The sequence below is a fragment of the Oncorhynchus nerka genome, linkage group LG14 (genome assembly GCF_034236695.1).
Source record: "Oncorhynchus nerka isolate Pitt River linkage group LG14, Oner_Uvic_2.0, whole genome shotgun sequence".
NCBI lineage: Eukaryota > Metazoa > Chordata > Actinopteri > Salmoniformes > Salmonidae > Oncorhynchus > Oncorhynchus nerka.
This window is the reverse complement of record NC_088409.1, coordinates 96,499,682-96,515,351: the sequence shown is the minus strand read 5'-3', so window position 1 is coordinate 96,515,351 and position 15,670 is coordinate 96,499,682. Positions and strand designations below refer to the sequence as shown.

General features: G+C 51.3%; 1 protein-coding gene across 3 annotated transcripts; it reads right to left on the bottom strand.

The window, feature by feature from the left end:
• Positions 1–936: 936 nt before the first annotated feature.
• On the bottom strand, positions 937–14,896 carry LOC115119387 (P2Y purinoceptor 13-like). Of its 3 annotated transcripts, none has more exons than XM_029648160.2 (4): positions 14,471–14,896; positions 3,140–3,339; positions 2,642–3,031; positions 937–2,502 (listed from the first exon to the last, which is right to left on the bottom strand). In XM_029648160.2, the coding sequence occupies exons 2-4, from the start codon at positions 3,320–3,322 to the stop codon at positions 2,035–2,037; spliced, it is 1,041 nt and encodes a 346-aa protein (XP_029504020.1). In that variant the 5' UTR covers positions 3,323–3,339; positions 14,471–14,896; the 3' UTR covers positions 937–2,034. The 3 variants fall into 3 exon arrangements, with proteins under 3 accessions (XP_029504020.1, XP_029504022.1, XP_029504023.1); XM_029648162.2 differs by lacking the exon at positions 14,471–14,896 and adding an exon at positions 13,628–13,949; XM_029648163.2 differs by lacking the exon at positions 14,471–14,896 and adding an exon at positions 3,612–3,761.
• Positions 14,897–15,670: the final 774 nt, after the last annotated feature.

Here is a 15,670-nt window from a genome sequence, read left to right as displayed (position 1 = left end):
TCCCTCCCTCTACCCTCCCTCCCTCCCTCCCCCTCCCTCCCTCCCTGCCCTCCCTCCCTCCCTCCCTCCCCTCCCTCCCTCCCTCCCTGCCTCTACCCTCCCTCCCTCCCTCCCTCCCTATCTCTACGCTCCCTCCCTCCCTACCTCCCTCCCTGCCTCTACCCTCCCTCCCTCCCTCCCTCCCTATCTCTACACTCCCTCTCTCTACGCTCCCTCCCTGTCTCTACCCTCCCTGTCTCCCTAGCTCTACGCTCCCTCCCTCCACACTCCCTCCCTCCCTCTACCCTCCCTCCCTCCCTCCCTCCCCCTCCCTCCCTCCCTCCCTCCCTCCCTGCCTCTACCCTCCCTCCCTCCCTCCCTCCCTATCTCTACGCTCCCTCCCTCCCTACCTCCCTCCCTGCCTCTACCCTCCCTCCCTCCCTCCCTCCCTCCCTCCCTCCCTCCCTCCCTCCCTCCCTCCCTCCCTCCCTCCCTCTCTCTACGCTCCCTCCCTGTCTCTACCCTCCCTCCCTCCCTCCCTATCCCTCCCTCCCTCCCTCCCTCCCTCCCTCCCTCCCTCCCCTCCCTCCCTCCCTCCCTACCCTCCCTCCCTCCCTCCCTATCTCTACCCTCCCTCCCTCCCTCCCTGTCTCTACCCTCCCTCCCTCCCTCCCTCCCTCCCTCCCTCCCTCCCTCCCTCCCTCCCTCCCTCCCTCCCTCCCTGTCTCTACCCTCCCTCCCTATCTCTACCCTCCCTCCCTCCCTCCCTCCCTCCCTCCCTGTCTCTACCCTCCCTCCCTATCTCTACCCTCCCTCCCTCCCTCCCTCCCTCCCTCCCTCCCTATCTCTACCCTCCCTCCCTCCCTGTCTCTACCCTCCCTCCCTGTCTCTACCCTCCCGTTCCAGTTATTTCTGGATTGCTGTAAATGCCCATATACACCACTATATTCTCAAACGTAACTTTGAATCTTTATTAAACCAACCATTCTTCCCCTTCAGTATTTGTGTACAGATTGGACTTTGCATGAAATGTGTATGTCGTGTGTGTGTTAATGTGTTTTTGTACAACATTTAGATTGTAAATGAACTTTAACTCATGACTGTATCGCCCCATACGATACACACAAATAACATTATATTTTTCATGCATGTAATTGTCACACTCACTTTTATCTAAAAACGCTCAGTCAAGTTGTTTTCCTTTCTGGTGAAATGAATGAAGAAGGAAGGTACAGTTAGGAGAAGATTAGAGAAAGGGAAGTGAGAGCTCGACAGTAAGCTACGCTGAGGAGAAAGACAATGACTTGATGGACATATTCGCCTGGATTGTCTCTTGTGGATGATTTTTAACATGATATTTGGAAAAACTCCCGAGGCAGTTTGGTTATCTAATGTCACACCAGCCATTTTGTTTCAGAATGCTCTTCAACACAATGGGCTATCACAGAGGTGATGTGGGAACACTGCTGTTTATAGCCTATTAGACCTGCAACATTGTCTTAGTCAAAAGAGCCACTTATCCAAAGATGTTTTGAAGGCTTTACTCTGGTCACAATCTGTCCAGGGGTTAACATCAGGCCAAGTTACATCTACAATTCAACAGGCTGGGGGAAAATAAACTACAAAATAACAGGGGTTAACATCAGGCCAAGTTACATCTACAATTCAACAGGCTGGGGGAAAATAAACTACAAAATAACAGGGGTTAACATCAGGCCAAGTTACATCTACAATTCAACAGGCTGGGGGAAAATAAACTACAAAATAACAGGGGTTAACATCAGGCCAAGTTACATCTACAATTCAACAGGCTGGGGAAAATAAACTACAAAATAACAGGGGTTAACATCAGGCCAAGTTACATCTACAATTCAACAGGCTGGGGGAAAATAAACTACAAAATAACAGGGGTTAACATCAGGCCAAGTTACATCTACAATTCAACAGGCTGGGGGAAAATAAACTACAAAATAACAGGGGTTAACATCAGGCCAAGTTACATCTACAATTCAACAGGGGAAAATAAACTACAAAATAATGTACATTGTTGTGCTTCTAGGCCAAGCTGACATCCAGTATTCTGTTATTCACCATCTGTGACATCTCCAAATGTGTAGAGGTTGCTGTGGGCGACTCCAAAGCACCCTGGGGGCGGGGCTTGCGATTGAGCACGTCTGTCAATCTTTTTCGGAACACCCTGCACAGGAACACATAGATCAGCGGGTCCAGACACACGTTAGTGGCACAGAGCCAGAGAGTGGTCTCCTTGGCAACGTAGAGCGCGTTCTGCGCCCAGCAGTGGTTGGCTGTTTTTCGGGTCTGGGTAAGAGTGTAGGGCACTCTGGCGAAATGAAAAGGGGCGAAACAAACGAAAAACACCACCACCACCACAAAGACTTTGGCCTTGGTCCTGCGGCTGGCCGCGTTGGAGCCACTACGCGAGGCTTTGTAGGACTCGTAGACTTTACGACTGATGAAGGTGTAACACAACAGCATCAGAGCCAGCGTTCCCCAAAACACCACCTGGAAAGAGGAGGAGAAAATGTATTGAACAACAGGGACAATCTCTATAAATACTGCCCCTTGGTTAGCCAGGTTAACATACTACCGCCAGGATACCATTCAGTGTAATGATGCCGAAGTACAAGAATGTAGCCCGTACCTGGCAGAAGTAGTTGAAGCCCTCGTGCCACAGCATACCGGCCTCACCCTTTAGAGAGGTACACTTCAGCCGACCAGGAGAACCCGACGGTGTACGGTCACTCAGAATGGTATTGGGCAGAGCCAGAGACACCATCACAGCCCAGACGGCCACACTCAAGGCCTGTCCCACCCCAACCCTCTGGAGGATGCACTTCCCAAAGGGCCTGACTATCTTGAGGTAGCGGTCCAGGCTGATGAGCCCCAGCAGCAGGATGCTGATGTACATGGTGGTGTAGAAGAGGACGGCGGAGTAGCGACAGTAGAACGCACGCAGACGCCAGGAGCCCACGTCGGTGTCCGCGAGGACCTTCACCGGGATGGACAGGGTCATCAGCAGGTCTGCCACCACCTGTTGACGGACAGGCCATCACGTCAGTCATCAGTCGTTATTGTTCAACCATTTCTGGCGGTCGGACTAAATTTGTTTATCACAGAAAATAAATGCTGGTTCCCTTACTACGTTCTTCAGGTAGACCACGAAGGTGGTGGTGCTACGGATGTTGAAGAAGATCCATGCAGCCAGGCAGTTGAGTACCAGCGCAAACAGGAAGAGGGCGCTGTAGAGACAGGGGAAGACCACCGCCGTCACGCTGGTGTCACGCACACACTTCAGAGACCGGTTTGATTGGCTGCCGTTCATCCTCACGCCCAGCAGTACTATGGAGAGAAACAGAATACAAATGATTGGATGAATAGTAAACAGTAAGGCCTCTATTTCCCCATAGCAACACAACATGCATTCACCAAAAAAAGAGAGGGAGAGAGAGAGAAACAGAGAGAATAGAGTGAGAGAGAGAGAGCGAGCGATAGAGACAACCACTGCACCGAAGCAGAACCTGAGACAGAGCTGCATTTCCTGACAAAATGTAAAAAATATAAAACAATTAGAGAGTGTCATTTCAATGACCTCTCTGATTAGGATAGGCTACCTGTCCTGATGGGGGAGGACGCAGAGAGCTGTGGGTTGGCTGTGCCCTGCCTCCCTACACCTCCACCCGGACAGCTGGTCTGACCCGCGGGTGATCTACGAGGACCCCAGTTCCTACTCTGACCTGGCCTACCGGGAGCTGCCTTCAGCTGGGACACGTCAGACGTGGCCTATCTTGTCTATGATGAGATCTCCTTCAGCATCTTCACCCTCTATGAGCTCATTAGCAACCTGTCACACAGCCACCCACTAACACACAGCCACCCACTAACACACAGCCACCCACTAACACACAGCCACCCAGTAACACACAGCCACCCAGTAACACACAGCCACCCACTAACACACAGCCACCCAGTAACACACAGCCACCCACTAACACACAGCCACCCACTAACACACAGCCACCCACTAACACACAGCCACCCACTAACACACAGCCACCCACTAACACACAGCCACCCACTAACACACAGCCACCCACTAACACACAGCCACCCACTAACACACAGCCACCTAGTAACACACAGCCACCTAGTAACACACAGCCACCTAGTAACACACAGCCACCAACTAACACACAGCCACCCACTAACACATAGCCACCCACTAACACACAGCCACCTAGTAACACACAGCCACCTAGTAACACACAGCCACCTAGTAACACACAGCCACCCACTAACACACAGCCACCCACTAACACACAGCCACCTAGTAACACACAGCCACCTAGTAACACACAGCCACCCAATAACACACAGCCACCCACTAACACACAGCCACCCACTAACACACAGCCACCCACTAACACACAGCCACCTAGTAACACACAGCCACCCACTAACACACAGCCACCCACTAACACACATCCACCCACTAACACACAGCCACCTAGTAACACACAGACACCCACTAACACACAGCCACCCACTAACACACAGCCATCCACTAACACACAGCCACCCACTAACACACAGCCACCTAGTAACAAACAGACACCCACTAACACACAGCCACCCACTAACACACAGCCACCCAGTAACACACAGCCACCTAGTAACACACAGCCACCCAGTAACACACAGCCACCCAGTAACACACAGCCACCCAGTAACACACAGCCACCTAGTAACACACAGCCACCCAGTAACACACAGCCACCTAGTAACACACAGCCACCCACTAACACACAAAAACCCACTAACACACAGCCACCCACTAACACAGCCACCCAGTAACACACAGCCACCCACTAACACACAGCCACCTAGTAACACACAGCCACCCACTAACACACAGCCACCCAGTAACACACAGCCAACCACTAACACACAGCCACCTAGTAACACACAGCCACCCACTAACGCACAGCCACCTACTAACACACAGCCACCCACTAACACACAGCCACCTAGTAACACACAGCCACCTAGTAACACACAGTCACCCACTAACACACAGCCACCTACTAACACACAGCCACCCACTAACGCACAGCCACCTACTAACACACAGCCACCCACTAACACACAGCCACCTAGTAACACAGCCACCTAGTAACACACAGCCACCCACTAACACACAGCCACCTACTAACACACAGCCACCCACTAACACACAGCCACCCAGTAACACACAGCCACCCACTAACACACAGCCACCCAGTAACACACAGCCACCCACTAACACACAGCCACCCACTAACACACAGACACCCAGTAACACACAGCCACCCAGTAACACACAGCCACCCAGTAACACACAGCCACCCACTAACACACAGCCACCCACTAACACACAGCCACCTAGTAACACACAGTCACCTAGTAACACACAGTCACCTAGTAATACACAGCCACCTAGTAACACACAGCCACCCAGTAACACACAGCCACCCACTAACACACAGCCACCTACTAACACACAGCCACCCACTAACACACAGCCACCCACTAACACACAGCCACCCAGTAACACACAGCCACCCACTAACACACAGCCACCTACTAACACACAGCCACCCACTAACACACAGCCACCCACTAACACACAGCCACCCACTAACACACAGCCACCTACTAACACACAGCCACCCACTAACACACAGCCACCCACTAACACACAGCCACCCACTAACACACAGCCACCCACTAACACACTGCCACCCACTAACACACAGCCACCCAGTAACACACAGCCACCTAGTAACACACAGCCACCCAGTAACACACAGCCACCCAGTAACACACAGCCACCTAGTAACACACAGCCACCTAGTAACACACAGCCACCTAGTAACACACAGCCACCTAGTAACACACAGCCACCCACTAACACACAGCCACCTACTAACACACAGCCACCCACTAACACACAGCCACCCACTAACACACAGCCACCCACTAACACACAGCCACCTACTAACACACAGCCACCCACTAACACACAGCCACCCAGTAACACACAGCCACCTAGTAACACACAGCCACCCACTAACACACAGTCACCTACTAACACACAGCCACCCACTAACACACAGCCACCCAGTAACACACAGCCACCCACTAACACACAGCCACCTATTAACACACAGCCACCCACTAACGCACAGCCACCTACTAACACACAGCCACCCACTAACACACAGCCACCTAGTAACACACAGCCACCTAGTAACACACAGCCACCCACTAACACACAGCCACCTACTAACACACAGCCACCCACTAACACACAGTCACCCACTAACACACAGACACCCAGTAACACACAGCCACCCAGTAACACACAGCCACCTAGTAACACACAGCCACCTAGTAACACACAGCCACCCACTAACACACAGCCATCTACTAACACACAGCCACCCACTAACACACAGCCACCCACTAACACACAGCCACCCACTAACACACAGACACCCAGTAACACACAGCCACCCAGTAACACACAGCCACCCAGTAACACACAGCCACCCACTAACACACAGCCACCCACTAACACACAGCCACCTAGTAACACACAGTCACCTAGTAACACACAGTCACCTAGTAATACACAGCCACCTAGTAACACACAGCCACCCAGTAACACACAGCCACCCACTAACACACAGCCACCTACTAACACACAGACACCCACTAACACACAGCCACCCACTAACACACAGCCACCCACTAACACACAGCCACCCAGTAACACACAGCCACCCAGTAACACACAGCCACCCACTAACACACAGCCACCCAGTAACACACAGCCACCCAGTAACACACAGCCACCCAGTAACACACAGCCACCTACTAACACACAGCCACCCAGTAACACACAGCCACCCACTAACACACAGCCACCCAGTAACACACAGCCACCCACTAACACACAGCCACCCAGTAGCACACAGCCACCTACTAACACACAGCCACCCAGTAACACACAGCCACCCAGTAACACACAGCCACCCAGTAACACACAGCCACCCACTAACACACAGCCACCCAGTAACACACAGCCACCTACTAACACACAGCCACCCACTAACACACAGCCACCCAGTAACACACAGCCACCTAGTAACACACAGCCACCCAGTAACACACAGCCACCCAGTAACACACAGCCACCCACTAACACACAGCCACCCACTAACACACAGCCACCCACTAACACACAGCCACCCAGTAACACACAGCCACCCAGTAACACACAGCCACCCACTAACACACAGCCACCCAGTAACACACAGCCACCCACTAACACACAGCCACCCACTAACACACAGCCACCCACTAACACACAGCCACCCACTAACACACAGCCACCCACTAACACACAGCCACCCACTAACACACAGCCACCCAGTAACACACAGCCACCCACTAACACACAGCCACCCACTAACACACAGCCACCTAGTAACACACAGCCACCTAGTAACACACAGCCACCTAGTAACACACAGCCACCAACTAACACACAGCCACCCACTAACACATAGCCACCCACTAACACACAGCCACCTAGTAACACACAGCCACCTAGTAACACACAGCCACCTAGTAACACACAGCCACCCACTAACACACAGCCACCCACTAACACACAGCCACCTAGTAACACACAGCCACCTAGTAACACACAGCCACCCAATAACACACAGCCACCCACTAACACACAGCCACCCACTAACACACAGCCACCTAGTAACACACAGCCACCCACTAACACACAGCCACCCACTAACACACAGCCACCCACTAACACACAGCCACCTAGTAACACACAGACACCCACTAACACACAGCCACCCACTAACACACAGCCATCCACTAACACACAGCCACCCACTAACACACAGCCACCTAGTAACAAACAGACACCCACTAACACACAGCCACCCACTAACACACAGCCACCCAGTAACACACAGCCACCTAGTAACACACAGCCACCCAGTAACACACAGCCACCCAGTAACACACAGCCACCCAGTAACACACAGCCACCTAGTAACACACAGCCACCCAGTAACACACAGCCACCTAGTAACACACAGCCACCCACTAACACACAAAAACCCACTAACACACAGCCACCCACTAACACAGCCACCCAGTAACACACAGCCACCCACTAACACACAGCCACCTAGTAACACACAGCCACCCACTAACACACAGCCACCCAGTAACACACAGCCAACCACTAACACACAGCCACCTAGTAACACACAGCCACCCACTAACGCACAGCCACCTACTAACACACAGCCACCCACTAACACACAGCCACCTAGTAACACACAGCCACCTAGTAACACACAGTCACCCACTAACACACAGCCACCTACTAACACACAGCCACCCACTAACGCACAGCCACCTACTAACACACAGCCACCCACTAACACACAGCCACCTAGTAACACACAGCCACCTAGTAACACACAGCCACCCACTAACACACAGCCACCTACTAACACACAGCCACCCACTAACACACAGCCACCCAGTAACACACAGCCACCCACTAACACACAGCCACCCAGTAACACACAGCCACCCACTAACACACAGCCACCCACTAACACACAGACACCCAGTAACACACAGCCACCCAGTAACACACAGCCACCCAGTAACACACAGCCACCCACTAACACACAGCCACCCACTAACACACAGCCACCTAGTAACACACAGTCACCTAGTAACACACAGTCACCTAGTAATACACAGCCACCTAGTAACACACAGCCACCCAGTAACACACAGCCACCCACTAACACACAGCCACCTACTAACACACAGCCACCCACTAACACACAGCCACCCACTAACACACAGCCACCCAGTAACACACAGCCACCCACTAACACACAGCCACCTACTAACACACAGCCACCCACTAACACACAGCCACCCACTAACACACAGCCACCCACTAACACACAGCCACCTACTAACACACAGCCACCCACTAACACACAGCCACCTAGTAACACACAGACACCCACTAACACACAGCCACCCACTAACACACAGCCATCCACTAACACACAGCCACCCACTAACACACAGCCACCTAGTAACAAACAGACACCCACTAACACACAGCCACCCACTAACACACAGCCACCCAGTAACACACAGCCACCTAGTAACACACAGCCACCCAGTAACACACAGCCACCCAGTAACACACAGCCACCCAGTAACACACAGCCACCTAGTAACACACAGCCACCCAGTAACACACAGCCACCTAGTAACACACAGCCACCCACTAACACACAAAAACCCACTAACACACAGCCACCCACTAACACAGCCACCCAGTAACACACAGCCACCCACTAACACACAGCCACCTAGTAACACACAGCCACCCACTAACACACAGCCACCCAGTAACACACAGCCAACCACTAACACACAGCCACCTAGTAACACACAGCCACCCACTAACGCACAGCCACCTACTAACACACAGCCACCCACTAACACACAGCCACCTAGTAACACACAGCCACCTAGTAACACACAGTCACCCACTAACACACAGCCACCTACTAACACACAGCCACCCACTAACGCACAGCCACCTACTAACACACAGCCACCCACTAACACACAGCCACCTAGTAACACACAGCCACCTAGTAACACACAGCCACCCACTAACACACAGCCACCTACTAACACACAGCCACCCACTAACACACAGCCACCCAGTAACACACAGCCACCCACTAACACACAGCCACCCAGTAACACACAGCCACCCACTAACACACAGCCACCCACTAACACACAGACACCCAGTAACACACAGCCACCCAGTAACACACAGCCACCCAGTAACACACAGCCACCCACTAACACACAGCCACCCACTAACACACAGCCACCTAGTAACACACAGTCACCTAGTAACACACAGTCACCTAGTAATACACAGCCACCTAGTAACACACAGCCACCCAGTAACACACAGCCACCCACTAACACACAGCCACCTACTAACACACAGCCACCCACTAACACACAGCCACCCACTAACACACAGCCACCCAGTAACACACAGCCACCCACTAACACACAGCCACCTACTAACACACAGCCACCCACTAACACACAGCCACCCACTAACACACAGCCACCCACTAACACACAGCCACCTACTAACACACAGCCACCCACTAACACACAGCCACCCACTAACACACAGCCACCCACTAACACACAGCCACCCACTAACACACTGCCACCCACTAACACACAGCCACCCAGTAACACACAGCCACCTAGTAACACACAGCCACCCAGTAACACACAGCCACCCAGTAACACACAGCCACCTAGTAACACACAGCCACCTAGTAACACACAGCCACCTAGTAACACACAGCCACCTAGTAACACACAGCCACCCACTAACACACAGCCACCTACTAACACACAGCCACCCACTAACACACAGCCACCCACTAACACACAGCCACCCACTAACACACAGCCACCTACTAACACACAGCCACCCACTAACACACAGCCACCCACTAACACACAGCCACCTAGTAACACACAGCCACCCACTAACACACAGTCACCTACTAACACACAGCCACCCACTAACACACAGCCACCCAGTAACACACAGCCACCCACTAACACACAGCCACCTATTAACACACAGCCACCCACTAACGCACAGCCACCTACTAACACACAGCCACCCACTAACACACAGCCACCTAGTAACACACAGCCACCTAGTAACACACAGCCACCCACTAACACACAGCCACCTACTAACACACAGCCACCCACTAACACACAGTCACCCACTAACACACAGACACCCAGTAACACACAGCCACCCAGTAACACACAGCCACCTAGTAACACACAGCCACCCACTAACACACAGCCATCTACTAACACACAGCCACCCACTAACACACAGCCACCCACTAACACACAGCCACCCACTAACACACAGACACCCAGTAACACACAGCCACCCAGTAACACACAGCCACCCAGTAACACACAGCCACCCACTAACACACAGCCACCCACTAACACACAGCCACCTAGTAACACACAGTCACCTAGTAACACACAGTCACCTAGTAATACACAGCCACCTAGTAACACACAGCCACCCAGTAACACACAGCCACCCACTAACACACAGCCACCTACTAACACACAGACACCCACTAACACACAGCCACCCACTAACACACAGCCACCCACTAACACACAGCCACCCAGTAACACACAGCCACCCAGTAACACACAGCCACCCACTAACACACAGCCACCCAGTAACACACAGCCACCCAGTAACACACAGCCACCCAGTAACACACAGCCACCTACTAACACACAGCCACCCAGTAACACACAGCCACCCACTAACACACAGCCACCCAGTAACACACAGCCACCCACTAACACACAGCCACCCAGTAGCACACAGCCACCTACTAACACACAGCCACCCAGTAACACACAGCCACCCAGTAACACACAGCCACCCAGTAACACACAGCCACCCACTAACACACAGCCACCCAGTAACACACAGCCACCTACTAACACACAGCCACCCACTAACACACAGCCACCCAGTAACACACAGCCACCTAGTAACACACAGCCACCCAGTAACACACAGCCACCCAGTAACACACAGCCACCCAGTAACACACAGCCACCCACTAACACACAGCCACCCAGTAACACACAGCCACCTAGTAACACACAGCCACCCAGTAACACACAGCCACCCACTAACACACAGCCACCTACTAACACACAGCCACCCACTAACACACAGCCACCCACTAACACACAGCCACCCACTAACACACAGACACCCAGTAACACACAGCCACCTACTAACACACAGCCACCCAGTAACACACAGCCACCCACTAACACACAGCCACCCAGTAACACACAGCCACCCAGTAACACACAGCCACCTACTAACACACAGCCACCCAGTAACACACAGCCACCCACTAACACACAGCCACCCAGTAACACACAGCCACCCACTAACACACAGCCACCCAGTAGCACACAGCCACCTACTAACACACAGCCACCCAGTAACACACAGCCACCCAGTAACACACAGCCACCCAGTAACACACAGCCACCCACTAACACACAGCCACCCAGTAACACACAGCCACCTACTAACACACAGCCACCCACTAACACACAGCCACCCAGTAACACACAGCCACCTAGTAACACACAGCCACCCAGTAACACACAGCCACCCAGTAACACACAGCCACCCAGTAACACACAGCCACCCACTAACACACAGCCACCCAGTAACACACAGCCACCTAGTAACACACAGCCACCCAGTAACACACAGCCACCCACTAACACACAGCCACCTACTAACACACAGCCACCCACTAACACACAGCCACCCACTAACACACAGCCACCCACTAACACACAGACACCCAGTAACACACAGCCACCCAGTAACACACAGCCACCCAGTAACACACAGCCACCCACTAACACACAGCCACCCACTAACACACAGCCACCTAGTAACACACAGTCACCTAGTAACACACAGTCACCTAGTAATACACAGCCACCTAGTAACACACAGCCACCCAGTAACACACAGCCACCCACTAACACACAGCCACCCACTAACACACAGCCACCCAGTAACACACAGCCACCCAGTAACACACAGCCACCCAGTAACACACAGCCACCTACTAACACACAGCCACCCAGTAACACACAGCCACCCACTAACACACAGCCACCCAGTAACACACAGCCACCCACTAACACACAGCCACCCAGTAACACACAGCCACCCACTAACACACAGCCACCCAGTAACACACAGCCACCCAGTAACACACAGCCACCCAGTAACACACAGCCACCCACTAACACACAGCCACCCAGTAACACACAGCCACCCAGTAACACACAGCCACCCAGTAACACACAGCCACCCAGTAACAGGAAATGTGGATTATAATTAATGGACATTTTTGTCGGGGTTTATAATTTTTTTTTGTAAGGAAAAATCAAGTCTGACATTTCTAAGTACAAAGAACAAACTTCAGAAGCATTTTTTAAAACCTCAAATACACTACAACTTTAAATTGTCATGCATTGCAAGAAAGTTCTCCTGTGATCAAATTATGATCCTGCATTTTGTATATCTCTGTTGAAATGCAGTCATTTCTGGATTGCTGTATATGGCCATAAACACCACTATATTCTCAAACGTAACTTTGAATCTTTATTAAACCAACCATTCTTCCCCTTCAGTATTTGTGTACAGATTGGACTTTGCATGAAATGTGTATGTCGTGTGTGTTAATGTGCTTTTATACAACATTTAGATTGTAAATGTATTTTATCTCATGTGACTGTATCGCCCCATACGATACACACAAAGAACATTATATTTTTTCATGCATGTAATTGTCACACTCACTTTTATCTAAAAGCGCTCAGTCAAGTTGTTTTCCTTTCTGGTGAAATGAATGAAGAAGGAAGGTACAGTTTGGAGAAGATTAGAAAAAGGGAAGTGAGAGCTCGACAGTAAGCTACGCTGAGGAGAAAGACTGAATGACTTGGCGAGCAAAGTCTCAAGTCAAACTCTAACTTAGTCATCGTTCTTTTTTTCATCAACGAAAGTCTGTTTCTAGACCTTCCAGTGAGTCCATAATAAACTACACCAGTTTAGTCCTGTCTACAGGAGCGATACAATATATACCGATGATCGACAGTACATGAACAGTGGAGGTCCCTTCTTTATAGCCTCTGTCTGTCTGTCTGTCTGTCTGTCCGTCCGTCCGTCTCGTCCGTCCGTCCGTCTCTGTCCATCTGTCCGTCCGTCTGTCTGTGTGTCCTCTTTCCCTGCCACTTTACACAGGGAATCCAAACCAGTTTAGAATGGCATTCCGTGCAGTAACAGGTGCTATGGCAACCAAGGCACATTTTTTTTTGAACGTTGGAACCATTTAAGGGGTTTGTAAGACTGATACTCAGAGGAGATGGATCCCTTCCAAATCGTGTTTCCACAACTTTATGAGAGATTTGAGTCAAATCCCTGAAAATACACTCAGTCCTTACATAAATGTGAATCGATTCAGTCTGGATCAGCTCGCACACTGCACTTTAGAACACCCAATGAAGAAGTAAATAGATTTTATAAACAAGCTTGAATGTGTACTCTATCCCTGCGACAATTGTTATTCAATTGCTATGCAGAATTGTTATTTAACACTGTCAAACATATAAATGACATTAAATACATGAATGAAAATGTCCTTACCCTCCTTTAAATGAAGCTTTGATTTTTATGAAAGAAAGTCACTGGAACAGACAATATGATGAACAGTCTTCGTTTCTATATGAAGAAGTGAAATATCCCGAATTCAGCTGTTTTTCCTTCTAATTTTTCCACACCTACCAACAAAACGGTCTATTTTGAGTGTACTGCACAGTATGTGATGCTCTTTTTATACGGGTGTTCTCTTTATAGAGGTAGGGGTTTTCTTGTCGCAATCCCAAGGACTTTGCCAGTCTTACGCTGTCTGAATGAGCCGGTCTCTCTACTCTCTTCCTGTTTTAATGGTCCACTGAGAGGTTGGATGCCAGTCTCCCGGGTACCAGTGTACATCAGTTTCACTAGGTGTTGAGTGGCGATGCAGCAATCGGGACTCACTGCCCACCCCTTGCTCTTTATTGAGTTCAAACCCCTTTGCAATCAGAAGAGCAAAGAGGCTGTGGTTGTGAGCACACAGTGTGGTTTTGAGGAAGCCAAAAAACATCTCTGCTGATTGCATGACAGTGTGCATGACAGTGTGCCGGGCAGTGTGCCGGGCAGTGTGAATGACAGTGTGAATGACAGTGTGAATGACAGTGTGCAGGACAGTGTGAATGACAGTGTGCAGGGCAGTGTGAATGACAGTGTGCAGGGTAGTGTGAATGACAGTGTGAATGACAGTGTGAATGACAGTGTGAATGACAGTGTGCAGGGCAGTGTGAATGACAGTGTGAATGACAGTGTGAATGACAGTGTGCAGGGCAGTGTGAATGACAGTGTGCAGGGCAGTGTGAATGACAGTGTGCAGGGCAGTGTGCAGGGCAGTGTGAATGACAGTGTGAATGACAGTGTGAATGACAGTGTGCAGGGCAGTGTGAATGACAGTGTGAATGACAGTGTGAATGACAGTGTGCAGGGCAGTGTGAATGACAGTGTGCAGGGCAGTGTGAATGACAGTGTGAATGACAGTGTGAATGACAGTGTGCAGGGCAGTGTGAATGACAGTGTGAATGACAGTGTGCAGGGCAGTGTGAATGACAGTGTGAATGACAGTGTGCAGGGCAGTGTGAATGACAGTGTGCCGGGCAGTGTGCCGGGCAGTGTGAATGACAGTGTGCAGGGCAGTGTGCAGGGCAGTGTGAATGACAGTGTGAATGACAGTGTGCAGGGCAGTGTGAATGACAGTGTGAATGACAGTGTGAATGA